Here is a 24,890-nt window from a genome sequence, read left to right as displayed (position 1 = left end):
ATGAAATTATTATAAAAAAATTTTACATATAAACAATTAGAAAGCTTGCAAGCAATCCATAAAGAAAAGGTAGTTGAGTACAATGTTTTCAAAAGGTGAGGCCCAAGTGCCTCGTAAGAGGTCTGGGTGATAGGTTTAAAGGAGGCACCACTTGGGCATGCCTAAGCCCAGGCGTGCGCCTTATCCAATCTGAGTCTAGGTACAATCAATTTCAAATGGTTGGCTTAACTGAACCAACTAATCACAACCCCCCACCGCATGCTTGATCTAGTGAAAGGAACTTAGTAGAAGAAACCCTACCATGAGCCTCCTCCACCCTATGCTGTCGATTGCAGCTTCATTTCTCCACAACAGCGAAACACTTCCTCTCGTAGCAAAGATGGCCCTCCGACAATGTCTTCTTCTTGCAGCAACTCTTTCTTTCTCCTTGCCATCATGCTCTCCCTCTTTCTCCTTCCCCTCCTCCACTGTTGTCACTGCCCTCCTCTCATTGAGCCTCCTCAAACCCCGATAACCCCCCTCTCCCTCTTCCTCCCTCTTCTTCTTTTCGGTGCAGGCCCCTCTCCTTCCCTCTTGTTGTCCCCTTCTTCCTCTTCATTGTCACCTCCCTCCTCTCCCTCCTCTTCCTTCTCCTCCTCCCTGATAGCTTCCCTCACAATTGAGGGTCGTCGAACTTCTCCTCTTCCTCCTTCTCCTACTCCACCTTGTTCTCCTCCTAACTATTTCCTCCTCCTTCCTCTTCTCCTTCTCTTTGCTTCTTCCCCCTCTCCTTCCCTCTTGTTGTCCACTCCCTCTTTCTCCGTCATCGTCACCCCCTCTCCCTCCCTCCTCCTCCCTAGAAGCTCCCTTCTCAACTAATAGCCACCAAGCCTCCTCGAACCCTGACAATCTCCTCCCAGCCAATTCCTCCTCCCTCTTCCCATTAATATTATATATATATATATATATATATATATATATATATATGTTTATTTATTTATTTAATAAATATTGGCGAGCGCTTCACTTTGCTTAGACGAGCATTAGCACCTCAAGTGTTTTGACACCTTGACACCTTTTAGCGCCTAGCACTTTTCAAAATGTTGGTTGAATAGGTATATATAAAGTCTATATTTTCCTCCACATAAAACAAATGTTATGCATGAACATAGGCATAAAAATTTTACAAACTTCAGTACATTCCTCCAAAATTGTTGGAGAACAAAGTTCAGAAATGAGAAAAAAAAAAAGAAGGGGGGAGAGAAAGAATGCATGAGGTTTTATCTCTATCTATTTCCTATCAGATGATCCTGTTTCCCTCTTTCGGGGAGGGGGGTTTATGGAGTAGTCACAGTAGTCAAACTTTAAAAAAGAGATGACAGGTACGACACACTTACTTCCAATGGCTCTAAGCACAATATATGCTCCATAAGTGACAAGCCTCCAGGTGATTCATCTGCATACCATATTGACTTCGGTTGCAGCAAACTGCTATAACTATCTGGCAACACCAAGCAGGTTAGCTGCAAAATTGGACCAATCAGCAAAAAATAACAAAGAAATTCTTAGACCAATTAAAAAAATGTTATTCAAAAGATGAGTTTCACTGGGTTTTTTTAACTGAACACCACAATGAAACTTACCTTAGATAATGCTACCACAGTAGCCTGTTGAATGGAACCACCACTTTCTGTAAAATATAAAACAGTGCACTTGAAGTGAATAATGTGTTAGAAAGCAACAAGGAGGCAAAAAACCTCTGCTGAATAAGAGTCTTACTTGCAATTGCAATGTAAGATTCAACCTGGGTATGACGCTACCACATGAGACTCATGACTATCACATACCTACTAGTCAACGACTTCTATAGAATGAATCTTTAATGATATGGCCTAAAGTGCTCAGACACAAGTTGCTAGAATGCCTAGTTTGATATAATAAACAAACTCAACATTTTCCAATATGGGATAATGGTTATCAGAGAGTCACAATCCTCCTACCTCTTCAGGTCTGACATTCTTGTGAAAGCCCAACACATAGCACATAGCCCAGAATCACTCCATGCTGTGATGTGCCTTGCACCATCCACAAATAGCCCTTCCTATATGCATGCTAATCCACACATCCATGGTCTTAGGCCTGGCCTTGATATGGCATGACACAACTTGATAGATCAATTAGCTAACAAGTCATAAACTATTTTTCAAACATGTGATCCAAAATGCTTTCTGAATTTACTTAAACAAACCTCATCAAGTCTTATATACCAAGACAGCTAAGCATCATTTCTACATATTGGACTAATTGGGGAACCACCCTATTGTCTAACACATTTGAAATGGATGTGGTCATTTACTGATATCTAAAACTATATTGGCCTATTACTAGTATCTCAGACCTAAATATTTTCGCCTAAATATTTTCGCCACACTGTTAAGGCCCATTCAGTCCAAGTTCTGGGCTACTGGACTACAAGGTTAGTTCATGAAAACCAAGATCAAAAAGGACTTGAGATAGTGGATGTGTGGATTTGTAAGCCCAATAGGAAAAGCTACCTGAGAACAGTTAATTCAAGGAGCATGTCATGATATGAAGCAACCACCAGCACTATGTATCATATATGCTGTCTCCCAGGAAATGATTTATGTGTAGGCCCTGACAATGCTGGTAAGGATTTGAGTAAGAAAATTATGGTAACACAAAGAGTTACATCAAAGTTAATGCAATGTAATATTGAATATAGATAGCCCAACAACTAATAACTAACATAATATTTTCACCCATGTTGTTTACAACATGTTCTATCCAATATACTTGGCTAGTAAATTTATCGAGTTCGGTTATGACAGTTCCTTCTTGAGCAAAAATCAATTTTGTTTAGGAATGAACTACACATTCGAGCTAATTTTTTTGGCCATCACTTCACAGAATGATACAGTTCTGCCAGCTATGCACGTTCAGTGTTAATAGCTAATATTAACCAGGATCACTTTAGAACTAAAAGTTTTAGTATCAATAATAGTTTTAAATAGAGTACTTATTATAGTTGGTATCCTACTGCATTTTCCCATCATTTTTGTCCTCATTAATAATTAATCATCAAATGCGAAATAACTGAAACTCCACGTAATGGCTTCTAGATACTCCAATAAAGATAGACCTTGCACTAAAAGATCCATACCATAGCCAAAGTAGTCATACTGTTTCAACAGGAGGTCTGAGTGATTTCCTTCTTCTATGCTGGCAGATCCAGAAATCTCAACCTAGCAAGCATGGAACTAGAAGCATCAATCATGAAATGGTACTGGATAAAATTCTTAAATCAACCATATTTGAATAACTTTTTGCAAGTAAAACAGATAGACATAAACAAAGAAGATTGTTTTCCATAAAAAAGAATGAAACGAAATCATTGGAGAGTGCAAATGCTACATGATGATTATTGTAGAAATTATTCCATATTTTCAATGCAAAAAAATTAAAATAAATAGATCTCATCACAGTTTCTGAAACATCAACCATCTGCAGAACTAATTATTGGCAGCTAACTGAAACAAAATATTCCTCTATTGAACACATCATGTAATAGAATCTGAAGGCAATTTCCACATTACTTTTTATGAACTTAGAAAATAAACAAAATAGTGATAAGTAAAAAGATACAAGTGGCATGCTAAGTAGCAATTAGCATAAGCAACACTGAAGTTTGCAACCATGAAGTTTGCAACCATATGCTATAATTCATCTTCCGGTTTTCTTTTTGGGAAAATACCTGGCCCTCCAAGATGAAGTAAATACCATCTCCAATTTCCCCCTCACGAACAACATATTCACCAAGTTCTGATAAGAATAAGAAACGAAAGAAAAAACCACTCAGCTACGCATACAGGACTAGATGGATCATACTGCGGATAGAAAGGATCCTTTCATATGACTCATAAAAGCTACCTCCCTAACCTACATTTTGTGGAATCAACAGATTTTAGAAACTTGCATAGTTTGAGCAACCTATCTATCAAAACCATAATAGTTTTCAGACCGCTGAGGGGTTATGCGCCTCACGCAGGTTCTTAAGTTGATCTTGTGATCCCAATTACCGAAATTCCTCAAATAATAGAAGATCTACATCATTAATAACACATGAGAAAGACTCGTGCTGGAAGATAAAATGATATACATTTCCAATGATATACAGAAACTAATTTATATCCAAGCAATTGGACTCGGTGATTGAAAGAGTTCAAAGAGACGAGAAACCAGCCCACCATATTGCTTCACCTGGACGACCTCGGCAAGCTTACGGAGAGAAGAACCTGGAAGCCGTTGCAGAAAAGGCACTAGTCGCAGAAACTCCAACACTGAACCCAATAAATCCAAGGAATCAAGAACCCCAAGAAAACCGATTGAGAGAAAGGAGGGTGATCGACCCTAGAGTTTCTCGGGCTGTACCTTTTCCGCGATCCATTCAAGAACAGCAAGTATCTCGAGAGAGAGAATGGAGGGGAAGGGGGGGGGGGGGGGGCGTCGTTGATGTACTCGATCGCCGCTTGGTGACGATTTTTAACGATACGATGTGCCTCCGGAATTGACAGTGGTGCCGGATAGCGGGTCTGATCCCCTCAAGAAGGAGGCACATGATCAAATCCGAACGCTTCGCCACCACGTAGGACTTGGGGGTACAAACCCATTCCATTGCCTGCAGTTTGCACATTTTTCTTTTTTTTGACAAAAAGTGCGTCGTTTATACATTCCATAAAATGTTGACTCGAGCGAAATAATTTTGACCAATTCTAATAATTCGTCACGTCATAATGTGTGTATGTGGATATAAGCAGAAATCACATGAACATAGCTCACATTTTGTTCATGATCAAAATCTGCAACATTACAAAACGGACATTTCAACTCCGTCTATTTTATACTTGCATATTTTTAGAAATCCAAGAAAATTATTTTAGGTTTGGATAATTCTGAAAATAAAATTTATAATAAGATTAGGATCTAACCGTTGCTTTTTAACTAATAGAATTATTTAACTAATAAAATTTACTTTTAGTCGTAAGATTGAATTGTGTAACAGTCTCATCCAAAATCTAATGTAGTTTCCGAATTATGTTATAATTAACTAAATATGTTTCCAAATTAATCAGTATATACGATTTGGTGTAGTTAGCGCATAAGAGTCATTGATTTGATTTTTAGATTAAGACAATCTCATTTTCAATTCCGTTATGGGTAATTCACATAAAATTATATCTAATATAACATAATATAAAATAATGATAATACAGAAAAATATTTTTTTTTTTTACACAAACGACATCCTTTTAAAATCTATGAAAAAAAAGTCTCTTAAAAGCTCCGCGTTTAGCTAGGCGTTCATATTTACTAACATTAAGATCATCCATTGCTTTTCCGAATTAATTAGGACTCTCAACATCTTTCCTGATCTAATCATAATCTCAGTTGTGATTGAGTTATTAAACTCTATGACCATCTCATCTCATCTCATCTAATCATAATCTCAGCTGCCAAATTTTTGTCGCTCGTAATTAGAAGAAAACTTGATTAATATGATTATGCCCGAAACATATAATGGCTAAACTAACGGCAAATCGTCTCCCTCTATCTTTAACGTGATCTACTCTCACATTTTCTCCGGTCATCTCTTATTGGCTTCGATTTTAGTATCTAACTCAATAATTTTATTATTGTAATAACAAAGGATTATTAGAGAGATGAAAATGGATGTCTCCAACGCTTTTTCTATAATGTATTTTTCGACCTCCAATTACTTTTCATTTATATTTAAATAATTTATCTTTCCTTCAACACCGAAATTTGATGCGATATAAGAAAGTGAAAAAGAAAAAAAAACTTTGTATGTTCATAAATAATTCCTTAACAAGGGGAATGTTAGGTATCTAAAATTATCTTATTTTTGTAGACTTGGACCCAAACTATGACTAGTATTAGCTTTTTTAAAATATTTTTTTTATTAATCAAGATTTTCGATGTCACCAAGGATTGCAACATTACTCTCAAAGCGAGAAGGAATACAAGAAGTTCTTATAGCATGAAAGCTAACATGAAAATATCATTATAGATATTATGTAGGAATCAATGTGTCAACTTGTTGTGATTAAGTATTTGAATCATATCAAATATATTAGATTTGATCAAAAAATTAATACCTCTACGTATTTTAGAGTCCATCTCATATTGTCTAGCATTCAACAAGGTACAGGGCGTTGGAGGTAAGGTGAGTATTTTATCCACCAAAATAGTACTATCTATAGACTTCTTAAAATAAAAGTCAGTCTACAAGACAAGAGTCATTAGTAAATAAATCATCATAAAATAATGATGTCATTGGCTTTAAGGCATGGAAAGATCGGGTGGGTTTAAGAGAACTTGAAAAATCTCAACACAGGGGTTCTATTACTATTTTTGAGCAGGGCTAAAACCTTCAATCACTTGGAATAGGGTTGGAAACAATGATGATTAAATTTATAATTATTTTTATTCTTTTATAGAATCCAAAAAGTAGTGCCAATGATGGATACAATGGATTTAGAGAACTGATTATTAATATGACTTTTTTCTTTTAGTGAAGCACAATTTTATCATTCATGCATGTAATTAAACATAAAATTTAAACTCAAGTGTATCAAATCCCAAAAATCTCTTATGAAATGATGAGAGAAACAAAAAGTGATTAAAGAAAGAGAAGTCTTCTTCCGCTTGTCAAACAAAGATCTGCATAATAATAGAGAAAATTAGGCAACCAAACAAATGTGGGTAAACAATTTCATAATAATTTTCATAAGAAAATTTGAACTTTTGAAAGAATCTTTCGACTCCATACAAATTTAAAGCCTTCTTAATTGGTCATTTTACCATTTCGTTAGGTGCTTATTTTTAGAAGTAGCAAACCAAAAGGATGTAAACGTCCATACACATTTATCCTTATTGGTCTCCCTTCATTAATTAATAATACTATTTTTTAAATTAAACTTGGATGGAAAATGTTGTCAAGAAATACGTAATATTCCTAGATTTATAAGAGATAATATTGGCAACATATTTGAATTTGGAGAAGTAGTGACGGTTTAGAAAGGTCGACCATTTATTTTACAAAATTGGTTAACAATGAATTTTCGTCTAAAAGGAAATTTTGACCCTAAACTGATTCTAATAATTTAATAAATACCTTTCCAGAAAGAGGAGAATTTCTTAATATTTGGGTTCCAAAGGTTAGGATAGTTAATACTTGGGCAATAAAGACTATAAACCATAGACAATTAGAATTATTGAAAATAGGTAAAATGTGATGCATATTAACGGACGATTTAATCAATAACATGTCTCTTCTCCCACCAAGTGATTTAGGGGTCATTGTTAGTGTAAACAACTTTTTAGCTGTGACCTCGGGACCGACGCAGCTTGGTTCGGGTCTGGATGACGGGTCGCCGGTTCCTTCGCGAGGGGGTTCCTTGCCAACGCGCCCGGAGAGAAGCATCTCGCCTTCGTTCCTGCACACAGGTCGGGATGGGAGAACTCGACTCGACCCCTCCGACGATCAAATCAGTCAGCAATCATAGTGGGGTTGTTTTCTCTGTTTCTCCTTTTTTCTTTTCGTTCAGAATGCAAGGGTATTTATAAGGGGGGTTCGGTGTTACCTAATGCGCCTGCCCGCAAGGGGTAAAATCATACCTTCTGATGGCGTCTGACATTGCTATCGGCGTAGCGTGTGGAATCGAATCTAAGCGATCGTTAATGGGCCTCGGTTGGCATTTTGACCCGTGTCAGTCACGCGGTGTCGGACTAACAGGGGAGCGGGACGTCAGCGGGTGTCATGCAAGTCTTATCGTAATTATTACCCTCATCATTCTCCCCCCCCCCAAAGGAAGCCATGCGTCAGTTGCCATAATGGGGGGGTCAGAGGTATGGCTTCAGCTTTAGAGAGCTTTCTTCGTTGGCCAAAGGCTGGTGCGTCGCCCTGGGCGTGAAACTCATAGTGCTTGGCAATCGAGAAAGGTCGGGTGAGCAGTCATGGCGTTGGGTAGTGAGTGGCCGAGGTGTTAGGATCGAGAGCACTAAGAGGGGGGGCTGAATTAGTGCAGCGGAAAACTTTCTGCGATTAAAATCGAAAGCTGCGTTCGAACGATAAAAACAACTTCTGTATGAAAGTTGATACTAAGCAAGGTTAAAGTCAAACTATGCAGGCAATTTGCAGCTATGATGAAAACCAGAATATCGGCGCAAACTGAAATCCGACGTTCATACGAAGAAACTGATTTACGTCTAAATGCTGATTCGTAAATCACTTGATTAGATAAGACGCAGTTTAAGCAGGAGTATAAAGGCAGTGTGCAGTTATGGTAAAGCTCAAAACGTAAACGCAATCTGCAATATGATGATCATACGAAAAAGAAGATTTACGTCTAAACGCAGATTTACATCTAAACGCAGATTTACGTCTAAACGCAGATTTACGTCTGAACCTTGAAACTCGTTCGTAAAATCGCAGATGGCAGTGAGCTATTGAGAAGTTTGTAGTGAAGGTAAAATGCTCAAAGGAAATGCAAACCGAGATTTAGAGTGGTTCGGTCAATCTTGACCTACTCCACTTTTGGCTTCCTCCACCAACGAGGTCGCCGACGTCAACTAGAGGCCTTCCTTCAATAGGCGAAGGCCAACCACCCTCTTACAGATTCACTCCTTTTGATGGGCTTAGGAGACAACCCTTACAGAAGTTTTCTCTCCTCTCTTTACAACCCAAACTTTGAAGAACAGAAAGAGGAGAACTAGCAGTTTTGAGCTCTAAGAACCACAGAAAGACAGCAAGATTTCGAGTATGTGTTCTGTGCTGAATGGGTGGGGTATTTATAGGCCCCAACCCAGTTCAAATTTGGAGCTCAAATATGTCAATTCCCTGAATTCCGGGATCAGGCGGTTGCACCTCCTGACTGGGGCGGTTGCACCGCCTGGCCGAGCTCGAAGACTGAGCCTCTGGGCGGTGCCACCTCTGTCAGGGGCGGTTGCACCTCTTCTGCCAGAGCTCGAAGACCGAGCTCAGGAGGTTGCACTGCCTGACTGGAGAGGTTGCACCGCCTGGCAGAGCTCGAAACTTGAGCTCTGGCGGTGCTACCTCTTGACAGAAGAGGTTGCACCGCCCAGTCTCGCTCGGAGACTGAGCCCGGGGCGGTGCCACCTCTTGGCTGGGGCCGTTGCACCGCCCAGTCTCACTGGGAGACATAGCCTGGGCGGTGCTACCTCCCTGCCTGGGCGGTTGCACCTCCTACAGCAACCTGGGTCCGAATGGGTTGATCCATTCGGCCCAATTTCAGTTCTTCAAGGGCCCAATTGCCCCAAGATTAAGCTAATGGGATCACCTCCCATTTCTAACTTAATCAATGTGCTAACTACGATTATTTCCTAAGACAAATTCTGCAGCTTGCTCCGGTGCGTCAATCGCTTCTTCCGGCGAGTTTCCGACGAACTTCCGTCGATCATCCGACGAACCCTCGGTGATGCTCCTGCGGACTTCCGGCAAACTCCTGGACTTGCGACGATCCACTTGGCAAGTTCCGATGAGCTCCTTTGGCAAGCTTCTGGACTTCTCGGATTTGTTCCTGTAGAACCTCCGACGATTGTCTGAACTTCCGTCGAGCTCTCGAACTCCCAACGTGATCATTGTCATGACTCCGGCGTAACTCCTGCTGCATGTCTTACTTTCATCGTAGTCAATCCTATACACTCAAAACAAAAACTTCGATCGAGACAATTAATCCTAAGCAATTAACCAAGTTGTCCGGCATGTCATTGGTCCCTCGACGCTTCGTCCGATTCTTCGGCGCATCGTCCTTTCCTGCAGCCTATTGCCTAATCGGCCTGTTGGCTCCGCAACTCCGATATCCTTGGCACAATACCCGCTCTCCTTGGCCCGATGCCCGAGTCCACGGCCCGAAGCCTTCTGTCGATACGTCGACCGATCCACCGGCCCGACGTCCAATCTTCTGACATGTTCCTCCGGCTCAACATGATTTTCCTGCTTTAATTGTCTCATCCTGATCGAGGCATCCTGCGTCACTCAAAACGCAGATTAAATCATAAACATATATCAAGTAGTTTCATCATCAAAATATGAGATTCAACACGAGGAACCTCAGAGAACGTCTCACAGGTCGGATTGGGCTCGACCGTAGGGGCGGCAGCCCCCTCGGGCTAGTAGGTTGTGTGGGCGTGGTTTCGGACGTCATGAGGCCGAAGAGCCCGACATAGGTAGCCGCTGCCGAGGAGCTGAACTCGGGCAAACGGGCCATGCGAGCATGGATTCGGATGTCATGAGGTCAAAGAACACGACACAAGCGGCCGCTGCCGAGGAGCTGAACTCGGGCGAATAGCGCAGGCTTGGTTTCGGGCGTCATGGGGCCGAAGAACATGATGCTAGTCATAAGTGCCCAGCAAGCCAATCACGTGAGTGATGGCACGTGTGACTTGATACAGAATCTTTTTGCTTATTATATTATGGCGTATATCACTTTATAACTATTGCATAAATGCATATATATTGTGATGTCCTTGGATTTGTGCAATGGGAATCGGATCGTGATGAGATCACGATAATGAGATCGATTCACCTTTAAACACATATCCTAAATAATCCCGGTCATAGGTTACTCGAGAGGGACATCGTGATAACCGGATAGACTGGTGTGCTGTATACCCGTCCATATGATGGATGCAGCTGGTCTCATAGCTGCTCGTGTAGGGACACTAGGGATACAGTACAGGTGCTCATTGGAGAATGAGTTCACTGATTGATCCGCTTACGGAATGCTGGATGGTTGATGATGCCTTATTGTCAGACAACGATTCCGTAGTCCTAGTGGTGTATCTGGTTCTTAGACTTGAGACACCAAGGATGTCCTGTATGAGTGCTCCACTCTTTGATACCAGACTTATAGGTTTGGCTGTTCCCAGATCTAGTACAGCTGGTCATTGGGAGTGGTAGTCGACCTTACGAGGGCTATTGAGTGTCGATAGAGGATCATCCACTCTCGGTATCATGAGAGGAATATCCCATGTGTTCTTGCTCAGACAAATCCCTGGCCAGGGTCATTCGGGTTGAGAGAGAAAGAGTTCTCCGGGAGAATCCGATTAGAGCGAGACTCGAGTAGAAACCGTATGGGTCTGACAGCACCATGCTCGATATACGGTCTCTGGGATATTAGATGGATGAGGGACTATAGGTACATGGTAACTGAGGACAGACAGGTCCAATGGATTGGATTCCCCTGTATCGTCTGGGGACTACGGCGTAGTGGCCTAGTACTTCCGTAGTCGATGAGTCGAGTGAATTATTACAGAGATAATAATTCACTGAGTTAGAAGGAGTTCTGACAGGTATGACTCACGGCCAGCTCGATATTGGGCCTAGAGGGTCACACACATATGGTAGGCATTGCGATGAGTAGAGGTTCGGATATGAGATATCCGACGGAGCCCTTGTCTTATTGGATGCAGATCCAATACCCACTAGGGAAAGGACCCATTAGGGTTTTGACACGGGATCTCTATAAATAGGAGGGATTCACAGCCTCATAGGCTAGAGTCTTTGCTTGCCTTTCCTATTCTCCTCTCCCTCTCCACCTCAGAGTAGGCCTGGAGTTTTGAGGAGCATCGTCGTAACCCTGCTGTGTGGATCACCGCTAGAGAGGAGGACGCTTGACCTCCTTCACCCTCTCCTAAGGATCTGCAAGGAAACAGGGATATACGATCTCCCTAGGTAACACAATCTCTATATGCAGTTTTGTGTTTTGCGGATTTTTGCGCACCAATCTTCGCACGACGATGAACATCTTTTTGGGAATCGGGGATTTTTGTTTTCTTGTTCTTCCGCTGCGCATATGATGTCGCCCCCCCTATGATTTCCCAACAGTGGTATCAGAGCCAGGTTGTTCGTGCGAATGATTGGTTTTTGAACTGCGTGTGTTGTGTTTAGGAAGAATATTGACGTCAAAATCGTTGACGCAAAAGCAAGGAAGGGCAGCAACAGTTGCTGCCCTCGATCTGCATGCCTGCAGCCACCTGCAGCCGCAGCCGCAGCCAGGCAGCACAACGCCGGCGCAGTGCCTGCAGCAGCCGGCTAGCGGTCTGCTTGCAGCAGGTTTGCTGCCGGCGGGGCTGGCAACCCACGGGCAGAGGCGCCGCAGGGCAGCGGCGCCTACCGCCGAAAGGAAGCGGCGCCTGCCGCCGCAGGGCAGCGACGCGCGACGCCTGCCGCCGCAGGGCAGCGACGCGCGACGCCTGCCGCCGCTGCTCCCGCGGGCGAAACCCCCCCCACAGGGGCGGCCGCCCGGCGGGGCAGCACCGCTTGCGGAGGCAGCGACGCCCGAAGGGAGAGCCCACCTGCAGCGGCAGCGCCGCCAGCGAGCGTGCCGCCTGCAGGCGAGGGCAGCGCCCTCGCCCCGCCGCACAGGCCGCCGCCAGCAGGGTGGCGGCGGCGGCAGCGGCAGCAGAAAGAGGGAATTAGGGTTTTCTGGGAAAAAGACAATTTTGCCCCTCGGAATTTGAGAAATTCCAGTTTCTGTCTTTTGTCCAAATTACGAAAATACCCTTAGGAATTGAGAAATTCCCTATATATCCCTGATTTCAGAAAATATTAATTAATTAAAAGGTTTAGTTGATTATTATTTTTATTATTATCTAGTAGTCCTACATGATGATGATTATTTATACATGTGATGTATGATGAGTGGACGGATGATCATGGACCGTGTGATGTGTGTACTTGTGATTATTATTATTGAGGTCTGCGAACCTCCATTATATTTCTCGTTTATTGTCGGGCCTGCGTGCCTATGATTAAGTTGTAATCACATGAGGAGGCGCAGCGGAAGCGTGGAAGCCATAGCGGGACCCACGAGACGGACGATCGTGATGCATGGAGATGCATCAAGATGTCGACGGAACCGACGAGGACGAGATGGACGATCACAAGGCATGGAGATGCACCGTTGCACACATAGATCTTGATGTGAGTGATTAGGCCTACTGGCTCGGGCCTAATCATATTAGATTGTGGTCCATGATCATCTGGTGTGATTGCTTATACACATACTAGATATGTATATATATTTGCATGCGATGTAGATATATATTAAATATGTATATGTGTGACATGTCATATTAGGAGACCAAATCATAGAAACATCTCTCGATAATATTAAGTCGGTAAACGTGAGGCAATTAGATTGACCCACGTGGCCTTCCATCGTTATGAGTAGGAACCGAATCCCGGTGTAGGTTGAGTTGGTCGAGTCCCTCGAGACTCACCTATATCGCGATTCGCTATCTTGCTTACGACATAGAGATGTCACCGGTGACCTGAGGGCATGATATGCTTGGTCGAGTCCCTCGAGGGTATATCATCAAATCAGACTCATCTTGTAACGAAGGTGTTGACTTAACCGAGCATCATGGTTGGTCGAGTCCCTCGAGGCCATGGTGATTCGGAGGCCGAACAGGACGGGAATCACAAGGAGTTGTGATCGGCAAGAGTTGTCTACCTTTTAGGCTTAGTGTGATTGGTCGAGTCCCTCGAGGTTACACTAAGACGCTGATTGGATCCTGATCCCCACTAGAAGTCTGCCGGAGACTTCCGTTTCACGTGCTGAGGGTGTCGCGTGACTCGTTAGTAAAATAGTGGGAGCATATTAAGATAGAAGTCCATATCTTGATAGTTTATTTCTTGCAAAATCTGCATGTTATTCATTTTTGCTACATCTTTATTTTCAGAAAATGTCGCTTTCAAATCCCTTACGTGGCATACTTGATGTCAACCGCCTCACTGGTCCAAATTATACGGATTGGCTCCGTAACTTGAGAATTGTTCTCACAGCGGAGAAAATCGTGTACGTCCTTGATACAGTGATGCCTACGCCCGAAGAAGGGGCAAGCGAGGATGAGATCGCTCGCTACGTGAAGTACATTGATGACTCCACTCTTGCTCAGTGCTATATGTTGGGCTCTATGACTCCAGAGTTACAGAGACAACATGAAAAGATGGATGCCAGATCCATTCTCCTACATGTCCGTAAATTGTTTGAGGAACAGGGAAGGACTCAACGATATGAGATATCCAAGAGCCTTTTCCGCGCTAGGATGACTGAGGGGACACCGGTTCAGAACCATGTCCTAAAGATGATTGAGTGGATAGAGAAACTCACAGGTCTAGGAATGGTCCTAGAGGATAACTTGTGTGTGAACATTGTGCTTCAGTCCCTACCAGATTCCTTTTCACAGTTCATAATGAACTTTAATATGAACAAGCTTGAGGTGACTCTCCCAGAGCTCCTCAATATGTTGAGGGAGGCAGAGAGTACTATTAAGAAAGAGAAGCCAGTTCTCTACACTGGTGAGACCAGAAAGAAAAGGAAAGCAGAAAGGTCCCTTAAGAAGGGAAAGGGCAAGGGCAAACAAGGTAAAGCAAAGGTTGCTAAGAAAGACCCAACAAAGGACAAAGGCCAGTGCTTCCACTGTGGTAAAGATGGGCACTGGAAGAGAAACTGCAAAGAGTACCTTGCAGAAAGGGCGAAACAAAAGCTTGATGAAGCTTCAGGTACATTCATGATCAGTCTCCATTTGTCAGACTCTTATGATAACACATGGGTATTAGATACCGGTAGTGCTTATCATATATGTAATTCGTTGCAGGTTCTGGCAAGGCCTAGGAGACTAGAGAGAGGCGAGATGGACCTCAAGATGGGTAATGGAGCAAAAGTTGCTGTATTAGCTGTTGGCGAGGTCGCCTTACATCTGCCTAGTGGAGCTTTTATTGCATTAGATGCATGTTATTTTGTTCCTTCTATTATCAAAAACATTATCTCCATTTCATGTTTAACAGTTAGTGGATATAAATTTGTTTTTGAGAACAATGGTTGTTCGATATTATTAGATGATAAGATCATCACGAAAGGAACATTGCATAATGGTTTATTTATGTTAGACACCACTCCACATATCATGAATATAAATGTGTCCAAAAGGAAATGAGATGAGTTGAACAATGCATACCTGTGGCATTGTAGGCTAGGTCACATCCATGAAAGAAGGATTCAAAAGTTGCTAAATGATGGATATCTAGATCCATTCGACTATGTGTCATATGCAACTTGTGAGCCTTGCATTCGTGGAAAACTGACCAACTCTCCATTTAGTGGAACTGGAGAGAGAGCCACTGAGTTGTTGGAACTCATACATAGTGATGTATGTGGACCCATGTCAACTCATGCCATTGGAGGTTACTCCTACTTCATTACATTTACTGATGATTTCTCAAGGTATGGATATGTGTACTTAATGAAGTACAAGTCCGAGGCCTTTGAGAAATTCAGAGAGTATAAGAATGAGGTGGAGAACCAGACTGGAAAGAGTATTAAAACTCTTCGATCAGATCGAGGAGGTGAGTACTTAAGTACAGAGTTTACTCACTTCCTCAAGGACCATGGGATATTATCCCAATAGACACCTCCTTATACACCTCAGCTCAATGGTGTCTCTGAAAGGAGAAATCGTACATTATTAGATATGGTACGGTCCATGATGAGTTTCGCTGACCTACCCATCTTATTCTAGGGATATGACCTAGAAACCGCAGCTTACCTTCTGAACAGAGTTCCAACTAAGTCGGTGGTGTCTACACCATATGAGATATGGAAAGGGAAGAAGCCTGATCTTAAAGTAGTTAAGATTTGGGGCTGCTCTGCCCATGTTAAAAGACACAACCCCGATAAGTTAGAATCAAGGACAGGGCGATGTAAATTTGTGGGATACCCCAAGGAAACTTGTGGGTATTACTTCTATCATCTCGAGGACCAAAAGGTCTTTGTAGCTAAGAGAGCAGTGTTCCTTGAGAAGGAACACATTCTTGACGGAGACAGTGGGAGAATGATAGAATTGAGCGAGGTTGGAGAACCAAGCTCAAGCACCACTCTACAGCCCGAGTCTGTTCAGGTATCTAATACACAAGTTTCAACTTTACGCAGGTCTGATAGAGTATCCCATCCTCCTGAGAGATATGTGGGACATATTAGAGCAGAGGATATAGAGGATATTGATCCTCAGACCTACGAGGAGGCTATTATGAGTATAGACTCCGGGAAGTGGAAAGAAGCCATGAATTCTGAGATGGATTCTATGTACTCCAATAAGGTTTGGAACCTAGTTGATGCACCCGAAGGTATTGTACCCATCGGTTGCAAGTGGATCTTTAAGAAAAAGATCGGAGTAGATGGAAAGATAGAGACCTATAAAGCAAGGCTAGTGGCTAAGGGGTATCGTCAAAGGCAAGGTGTTGACTACGACGAAACTTTCTCACCCGTAGCAATGCTAAAATCCATCAGAATTCTATTGGCTATTGCAGCACACTATGATTATGAGATCTGGCAGATGGATGTGAAAACCGCATTCCTCAACGGGAACCAGGAGGAGGAGGTGTATATGATGCAACCTGAGGGATTCGTGTCCAAGAACTACCCAGATAAGGTGTGTAGGTTGCTTAGATCCATTTATGGACTAAAGCAAGCTTCCCGAAGTTGGAACATAAGATTTGATGAGGCAATCAGATCTTATGACTTCGTTAAGAACGAAGATGAGCCTTGTGTATACAGAAAGGTAAGTGGGAGCGCTATCACCTTTTTGGTGTTATATGTGGATGACATCCTCATCATTGGGAATGACATAGGAATGCTATCCACAGTAAAGGCTTGGTTATCTAGACACTTCTCCATGAAGGACTTAGGGGAAGCATCTTATATCTTGGGGATTAGAATCTATAGAGATAGATCCAAAAGGATGCTTGGCTTGTCCCAGTCCAGGTACATAGAAACTATTGTCAAAAGGTTTGGCATGGAAAATTCCAAAAGAGGTCTCATACCGATGAGACATGGGATATCGATTTCTACGAGTATGTCCCCAAAGACTCCAGAAGAAAGGGCGAACATGGATATGATACCTTATGCCTCAGCAATAGGGTCTATCATGTATGCCATGCTATGTACTAGGCCTGATATAGCGCATGCTCTGAGTGTCACGAGCAGGTATCAGGCGGATCCAGGCTTGGAGCACTGGAAAGCAGTAAAGTGTATCCTTAAGTACTTGAGAAGGACTAAGGATCTTTTACTAGTATATGGAGGTAATAGCCTTAAGGTTGAAGGCTACACTGATTCAAGTTTTCAGTCTGATGTCGATGATAGCAAGTCGAATTCAGGGTATGTGTACACCTTGAATGGAGGAGCAGTATGCTGGAAGAGTTCCAAGCAAGATACCACTGCTGACTCGACCACAGAGGCGGAGTACATTGCTGCATCAGATGCAGCAAAGGAGGGAGTCTGGGTGAAGAAGTTCATCACAGATTTGGGAGTCGATACAGATAGCGACAAGTCGACTTCCTTATATTGCGACAACTATAGGGTGATTACTCAAATAAGGGAACCCGGGTCTCATCAGAAGTGTTCTGAGGAGGTTCCAGCTTATAAGAGAGATCGTAACCCGAGGAGATGTAGCAGTGGAAAGAGTTCCATCCGAAGATAACATTGCAGATCCACTTACAAAGCCATTGTCTCAGATTGTCTTTGAGCGTCACAGGGGTCTGATGGGGATCAGACACATAGGTGATTGGCTTTAGGTCAAGTGGGAGATTGCTAGTCATAAGTGCCCAGCAAGCCAATCACGTGAGTGATGGCACGTGTGACTTGATACAGAATCTTTTTGCTTATTATATTTTGGCGTATATCACTTTATAACTATTGCATAAATGCATATATATTGTGATGTCCTTGGATTTGTGCAATGGGAATCGGATCGTGATGAGATCACGATAATGAGATCGATTCACCTTTAAACACATATCCTAAATAATCCCGGTCATAGGTTACTCGAGAGGGACATCGTGATAACCGGATAGACTGGTGTGCTGTATACCCGTCCATATGATGGATGCAGCTGGTCTCATAGCTGCTCGTGTAGGGACACTAGGGATACAGTACAGGTGCTCATTGGAGAATGAGTTCACTGATTGATCCGCTTACGGAATGCTGGATGGTTGATGATGCCTTATTGTCAGACAACGATTCCGTAGTCCTAGTGGTGTATCTGGTTCTTAGACTTGAGACACCAAGGATGTCCTGTATGAGTGCTCCACTCTTTGATACCAGACTTATAGGTTTGGCTGTTCCCAGATCTAGTACAGCTGGTCATTGGGAGTGGTAGTCGACCTTACGAGGGCTATTGAGTGTCGATAGAGGATCATCCACTCTCGGTATCATGAGAGGAATATCCCATGTGTTCTTGCTCAGACAAATCCCTGGCCAAGGTCATTCGGGTTGAGAGAGAAAGAGTTCTCCGGTAGAATCCGATTAGAGCGAGACTCGAGTAGAAACCGTATGGGTCTGACAGCACCATGCTCGATATACGGTCTCTGGGATATTAGATGGATGAGGGACTATAGGTACATGGTAACTGAGGACAGACAGGTCCAATGGATTGGATTCCCCTGTATCGTCTGGGGACTACGGCGTAGTGGCCTAGTACTTCCGTAGTCGATGAGTCGAGTGAATTATTACAGAGATAATAATTCACTGAGTTAGAAGGAGTTCTGACAGGTATGACTCACGGCCAGCTCGATATTGGGCCTAGAGGGTCACACACATATGGTAGGCATTGCGATGAGTAGAGGTTCGGATATGAGATATCCGACGGAGCCCTTGTCTTATTGGATGCAGATCCAATACCCACTAGGGAAAGGACCCATTAGGGTTTTGACACGGGATCTCTATAAATAGGAGGGATTCACAGCCTCATAGGCTAGAGTCTTTGCTTGCCTTTCCTATTCTCCTCTCCCTCTCCACCTCAGAGTAGGCCTGGAGTTTTGAGGAGCATCGTCGCAACCCTGCTGTGTGGATCACCGCTAGAGAGGAGGACGCTTGACCTCCTTCACCCTCTCCTAAGGATCTGCAAGGAAACAGGGATATACGATCTCCCTAGGTAACACAATCTCTATATGCAGTTTTGTGTTTTGCGGATTTTTGCGCACCAATCTTCGCACGACGATGAACATCTTTTTGGGAATCGGGGATTTTTGTTTTCTTGTTCTTCCGCTGCGCATATGATGTCGCCCCCCCTATGATTTCCCAACACATGACACAGGCGGCTATTGCCGAGGAGCTGAACTCGGGCGAACAAGCCACACAGGCGTGGTTTCGGGCATCACGGGGCCGAAGAACATGACACAGGTGTCTATTGCTGGGGAGCTGAACTCGGGCGAACAGGCCGTGCAGACGTGGTTTCAGTCGTCATGGGGCCGAAGAACATGACACAGGCGGCTGCTGTCGAGGAGCTGAACTCGGGCGAATAGGCCGCGCAGGCGTGGTTTCGGGCGTCACGGGGCCGAAGAACACGACACAGGTGGCTGCTGCCGAGGAGCTGAACTCGGGCGAATAGGCCGTGCAGGCGTGGTTTCGGTCGTCATGGGGCCGAAGAACATGACACAGGCGGCTGCTACCGGGGAGCTGAACTCGGGCGAACAGGCCGCGCAGGCGTGGTTTCGGTCGTCATGGGGCCGAAGAACATAACACAGGCGGCTGCTGCCGAGGAGCTGAACTCGGGCGAACAGGTCGCGTAGGCGTGGTTTTGGGCGTCACGAGGCCGAAGAACACGACACAGGTGGCTGCTGCCGAGGAGCTGAACTCGGGCGAACAGGTCGCGCAGGTGTGGTTTCGGGCGTCACGGGGCCGAAGAACACGACATAGGTGGCTGCTGCCGAGGAGCTGAACTCGGGCGAACAGGCCGCGCAGGCGTGGTTTCGGGCGTCACGGGGCCGAAGAACACGACACAGGTGGTTGCTGCCGAGGAGCTACTTCGATTGGATTTGTTTATGCTGTGCTGCAGGAGGTGCGGATGGCCGGGTAATCTTTGGTCTGTTCGGAAGTCTAGGGGACGAACCTTTTCATGAATCGCTGGTTTTCGAGAAGACCGGCGACTCAAGCCCGTTGTTTGCCACGTGTAATGCGCCCGTTGGTCATTCTGTCAAGATGTATTTATGACGGAGTGACGTTTGCGTCATCCCGATGCGACATGTCCGGGAAGGGAAAGAGTCGGTATTTTTGGCGGGATTTTGTCTATAAATAGTGTGCAGCTAGCCCCTCGAATGTCTCCTCACTTGTTTCTATTATGTCATTTCGTGCTTCATCATTTCGTTTGCGCCGACCGCTCTTCTTCTTTTTCAAAAGGTCGGTAAGGATGGTGCCTTCTTCCCCTTCCTCTTCGTCCTCTTCCTTGCCTAAAGGCGAGCAAACGACGGTTGTGTTGAACCCCAACTCGTCTTCCGATGAATAGGTGGCCTAGGCCCTTGAGGCCCTGATGTGGCCACACGACCTCGACTCCACCGTGAGCGAGTCGTCGCTCAGTCGCCTCCGGGACCTCTATGGCATCCCGGAGGAGTTTGCCCTCCATGCTCCCGAGCCCGGCCAATGGGCATATGACCCGATTCCCAAGGGTTTCGCCCTTACCCTTGATGCCTTTGAGGCCGGGTTACGCCTCCCCTGCACCCCATCATAACTTCGTGTATCTCATGGTGGTGTATCTCCCCGTCCTAGATGGCGCCCAACTCTTGGCGCTATCTGGTGGCATTCTTGGGGGAGTGTCACTACGCTAACATCACCCCGACCCGATCCCTCTTCCTTTTTTGTTTCCAGCTTTTCAAGAGATCGGGGGGTTACTATCTGTCTGCCCGGGCGGGTTTCCGAGTGAGCGGGGCTCCTTCTAGTAATAAAGGATGGAAGGGACGCTTCTTTTTTGTCAGTCGCTCGGAGGACTGGGGGTTCGGGCTTCGATGGGCGGCGCGCGTGATAGACAACACCGCCCCGGGTTTGGACAATGGGGAGCGCCGAGAGCTCCGGAGGCTTAAAGAAATCCTCCCAGCCTCAAGAGCCATCTGGAATATGTCCGAGCAATGGCTGGTCGAGGCGGGTCTTAGCCCGATGCCTCGAGGTATGCCTTGAGGGGTAGCTTTAGGGTTTACTTTAGGGACCAACTCGCCAGCTAACCAATGTTGGTGTTTTTGCGCAGAGATGGTGCTTCTCCGAGACCTTCGTGGGGGAAAGACTGCGGCGGCCCCGTCCACGCGTTTGCCGGCCGAGGCGAGGGCTGGCTCGAGGGAGGCCCCAGTGGACATTGAGGTTGGTCATCCTCGGAAGAAGGCGAAGACCTCTTCGGCAAAAAACTCTGGGGGGTCATCGGTCCAGCTGGCCGAGGCTGTCGTCATACCGACCGGACGCGCCAGGAAAAGCCTCGGACGGGGCGAAGCCGACACAAGTAGGGACGTGGCGGGGAAAGCCCCTCGTGAGCCCTCCATCTGCGAGCTTTGCCGCCTCCAAGCCCGGGGGGAGGACGAGCCCTACCAGGCGCGCGCGATGGGTGATCTTTCTCCGGGCGAGCCCTCCGACCCGCTGACGGCCTATTGGGAAGGCTTTTCCCAGGGCAGCCGGGTGTGGGCCGACGGTGATTCTGCAGCCGGGTTTGTCCGCGGAGGGCTTCATCCCGACATAGCTCGGGATCTGTGCACTTTGCCGTCGGAGGTTCTTCTTGTCCGGTCGGCTAAGTCGCTGCTATGGGTGAGTGTTGTTCCGTTGGTTCGGTTGCATGTGTCTGGATAGCTCTTGTTCTGACCCATTTGTCTGCAGGGCACAAACTATGCCGCGATGCTAATGGACCGCGTTCGCGACGCGGGGCGAGTCGTCGACCTCTTGAGCGACCGCAATGCCGACCTCCGTAAGCAGGTGGAGGAGGTCCGAGCCGGGGCGACTCCTGAGGTGGTCGCGGCGGCCAAGCAGCGCGCCTCGGATTTGGACGCAGAGGTGACGCACCTCCGGTCCGAGCTTAAGGAATCTGAGGAGAAGAATAAGGAGCTTCAGATACTTCTGAAGGCATCGGTGGCCGAGGCTCATTCGGCAAGGGGGGAGTCGGTCAAGCTGATTCGTCGACTAGAGGAGTCGCGCGCCGAAGCGCGGGGGGCTGCCGAGGCCCTATCCGTCGAGATTCGCCAGAGGCCGGAAAAGGACAAGAAATTGATCGAGGACTACAAAGCATCCTCGGGCTTTCAACTTGGCCTTGTTCGGACCGAGCGGGTTTCGTACGAGTATGGGTACCGAATTGCCCTTGCCTGCTTCAAGGCGCGCCACCCCGACCTTCAGGTCACGGTGGAGCCTTTCGACTCCTTCCCCGAGGACATGGACGTCGACATGCCGGACGAAGTCCCTTTTGATGACAGCCATGATGCTCCAGAGGAATAAATGTAGGCTTGTATGTACATGTTTTTCCTTTTTGTTGTTTGGGTGCGAAATGTAATGTTCTTTCTGAAAACGATATGACTGTTCTTATTCTCATCGTGCTTGTTTGTCTTGTGGTTTGCCTAACCCGTTGTGTTTGTACTAACTTTTGCTAACGTAACTCTCGCTTTTGTTACGTCCCAACTCATTATATTACGGAAAAAACCTTTTAACGTTTTGTGAGTTCCAAGTCTTTGGCAAAGCATGGCCTTGCATCGTCGCGAGTTGGTATGCTCCGACCCTAACGACTTCGATCACCCGATAGGGGCCTTCCCAATTGGGAGCTAACTTCCCACGCGCTCGGGTCGGGTTGCTAACCTCGGTCCTGAGTAAGACCAAGTCATCCAACTTAATTGGCCGAGGCCGCACCTTGCGGTTATAAATTCTAGTGATGACCCTTTTATAGGAGAGGTCTTTTAGGTGCGCATTAGCGTGCCGCTCCTCAAGCAGATCGAGATCGGCTCGCAGTCCCTAGGTCGAAACTTGTTCGTCATAGCTTGCCGTCCTCAAGGTGGGGAAAATCATCTCGGGAGGCAAGACAACCTCAGTCCCAAATGAGAGGCTGTAGGGGGATTCTCCGGTCGCGGCCTTGGGAGTGGTCCGCAAGGACCACAGAATACTGGGGAGCTCGTCCACCCAAGCTGACTGGGCCGCTGACACTCTCCTCTTGAGTCCGTTTAGAATAGATCGGTTAGTGACTTCGGCTAACCCGTTTGTCTGGGGATGGGCCACAGAGCTGAACCTCAGTTGAATCCTGTAGCTCGCGCAGAACTCCTGGAACCGAGCGCTGGTGAACCGGGATCCATTATCCGTGACGATGGCCTCTGGCAAGCCAAATCGAGTCATGATGCTTTTCCAAATGAACTTCTCCACTTGCCGTTCCATGATTGTCGCTAGCGGCTCGGCTTTGGTCCATTTGGTGAAGTAATCCATGCCCACGATGATGTATCATCGTTGCCCCAAGGCCGGGGGAAAAGGGCCGAGGAGGTCCAATCCCCACTGAGCGAATGGCCATGCGCAGTCGATGGGGGACAGGGGGACCACCGGCTGCTTGGGCGTTCGGGCGTGCCACTGGTAGGGCCCGCACCGCTGCACATAGATTCTAGCGTCTTGGGACATGGTGGGCCAGTAGTATCCTTGACAAAGGATTTTGTAGGCCAAGGTTCGAGCAGCAATATGCTCCCCGCAGATCCCCTCGTGGACCTCGGCGAGGACTGCCTTTGCTTCACTAGGCTCGAGGCATCACAGCAGGGGCTGTGAGAAGGACCGTTTGTAGAGTCACCCGTTCACCTCGGAATACCACGCTTGCGATCGGCGAATGCGGCGCGCTGCGGCTTCGTCGTCGGGAAGGACCCCATTGCGTTTGAAGAGCAGCATCTCCTGTACCCACGTGGTGCGCGCTTCGGTCGGAGCTACAGACGAAACTGAGATGGTGCGGGATGGGAGATCTTCGACCCCGGGGTGGTTTCCGTGGTCCAGTCCCGAAGCCATCTTTGCCAATTCATCGGCTCATTCATTTTGGTTCCTCGGCACCTTGGATAGCATGAAGCGGGAGAAGTTGGAGACTAGGCCTTTTACCTCTGCCAGGTACTTTGCCATGGTTGGTTCTCTGGCTTCGTACCCGCCGCTAAGCTGCTCGGCGACGAGCTGCGAGTCAGTGAAGACGCGGATGATGTCCACCTGCATTTCAAGGGCCAGCTTGAGTCCAGCCAGGAGCGCCTCGTATTCGGCTTCATTGTTGGTGGCCCGGAACCCGAAGTGGAGGGATCGTTCGAATTAGCGTTCTGTCACGGACAAACTTCTAAACAAGGTGTTTGATGTAATGCTTATATCTGTCCGTGTCTGTTGGCATGTTCATGCCTTGTACAGTGTGTAGAGGGGCAGCCGAAGGCTTATAAGTCCCATTTTAGTTGGGTTGGTGGCCTCTTTAGGCTTGTAAATAAAGGTTGTGTCATGTGGACACGTGCGAGAGCTTTTCGGTCTGTAATGGACCATTTTACCCTTTGTTGTGCCACTGTTCAGAGCTTGTAAAGTCTGTTTGTAATTTGCATTGTCTATAAAGTGTTTTTCGGACATGTCTGCTTGTGGATCCCGATTGAGGCGTTCTTTTTAACCCGTTCTCTCTTTGGTTGGTCCTAAGGGACAATGGGAGGCTTCGGGGAGGCTGACCTTTGCGGACGGACGCGCGAGGGTGCCGCACGACTTAGGCAAAACCAGCTAAGTCCGTGTCATATGGTATCAGAGCGGGACAAGCACTCATAGAAACACTTGACATGCAAACGTGGGGGACCTAGCGGGGCTGCGTTGAGGGCAGTCAGCACACGTGCGATCGTTTGAGGGAAAATGGGCATGGAGATGTAGGGAAAAGAGTCGCTCAGAGGAGCGGGCATCTGACATTGGCATTCAGAGGAATGGCCAACCCTTCGCGCAAGAGGTACCACGAGAACAGGCAAGCTTGGAAGAATGTGGAGCACACAAAGGTTGGGATGGCTGAGTTTGAGCTACGGCTCAACGTTG

General features: G+C 46.1%; 1 protein-coding gene across 6 annotated transcripts in view; it reads right to left on the bottom strand.

Annotated features, from left to right (window-relative positions):
• LOC103973237 (acyl-CoA hydrolase 2) overlaps positions 1-4,548 on the bottom strand; it is a 95,619-nt gene extending 91,071 nt beyond the window's left edge. For all 6 annotated transcript variants that reach the window (XM_065168153.1, XM_065168154.1, XM_065168155.1 and 3 more), the window contains exons 1-6: positions 4,429-4,548; positions 4,245-4,337; positions 3,752-3,819; positions 3,161-3,242; positions 1,623-1,669; positions 1,377-1,502 (exon numbers count right to left, since the gene is read on the bottom strand). In XM_065168153.1, the coding sequence (XP_065024225.1) occupies positions 1,377-1,502; positions 1,623-1,669; positions 3,161-3,242; positions 3,752-3,819; positions 4,245-4,337; positions 4,429-4,444 (432 nt within the window). In that variant the 5' untranslated portion in view covers positions 4,445-4,548. The remainder of the gene's footprint in view (positions 1-1,376; positions 1,503-1,622; positions 1,670-3,160; positions 3,243-3,751; positions 3,820-4,244; positions 4,338-4,428) is intronic.
• Positions 4,549-24,890: the final 20,342 nt, after the last annotated feature.

The sequence above is a fragment of the Musa acuminata genome, chromosome BXJ3-9 (assembly GCF_036884655.1).
Source record: "Musa acuminata AAA Group cultivar baxijiao chromosome BXJ3-9, Cavendish_Baxijiao_AAA, whole genome shotgun sequence".
In the NCBI taxonomy this organism is placed as follows: domain Eukaryota; kingdom Viridiplantae; phylum Streptophyta; class Magnoliopsida; order Zingiberales; family Musaceae; genus Musa; species Musa acuminata.
Note: the sequence above shows the minus strand (reverse complement) of the source record. Positions and strands in the feature narration are given on the sequence as shown.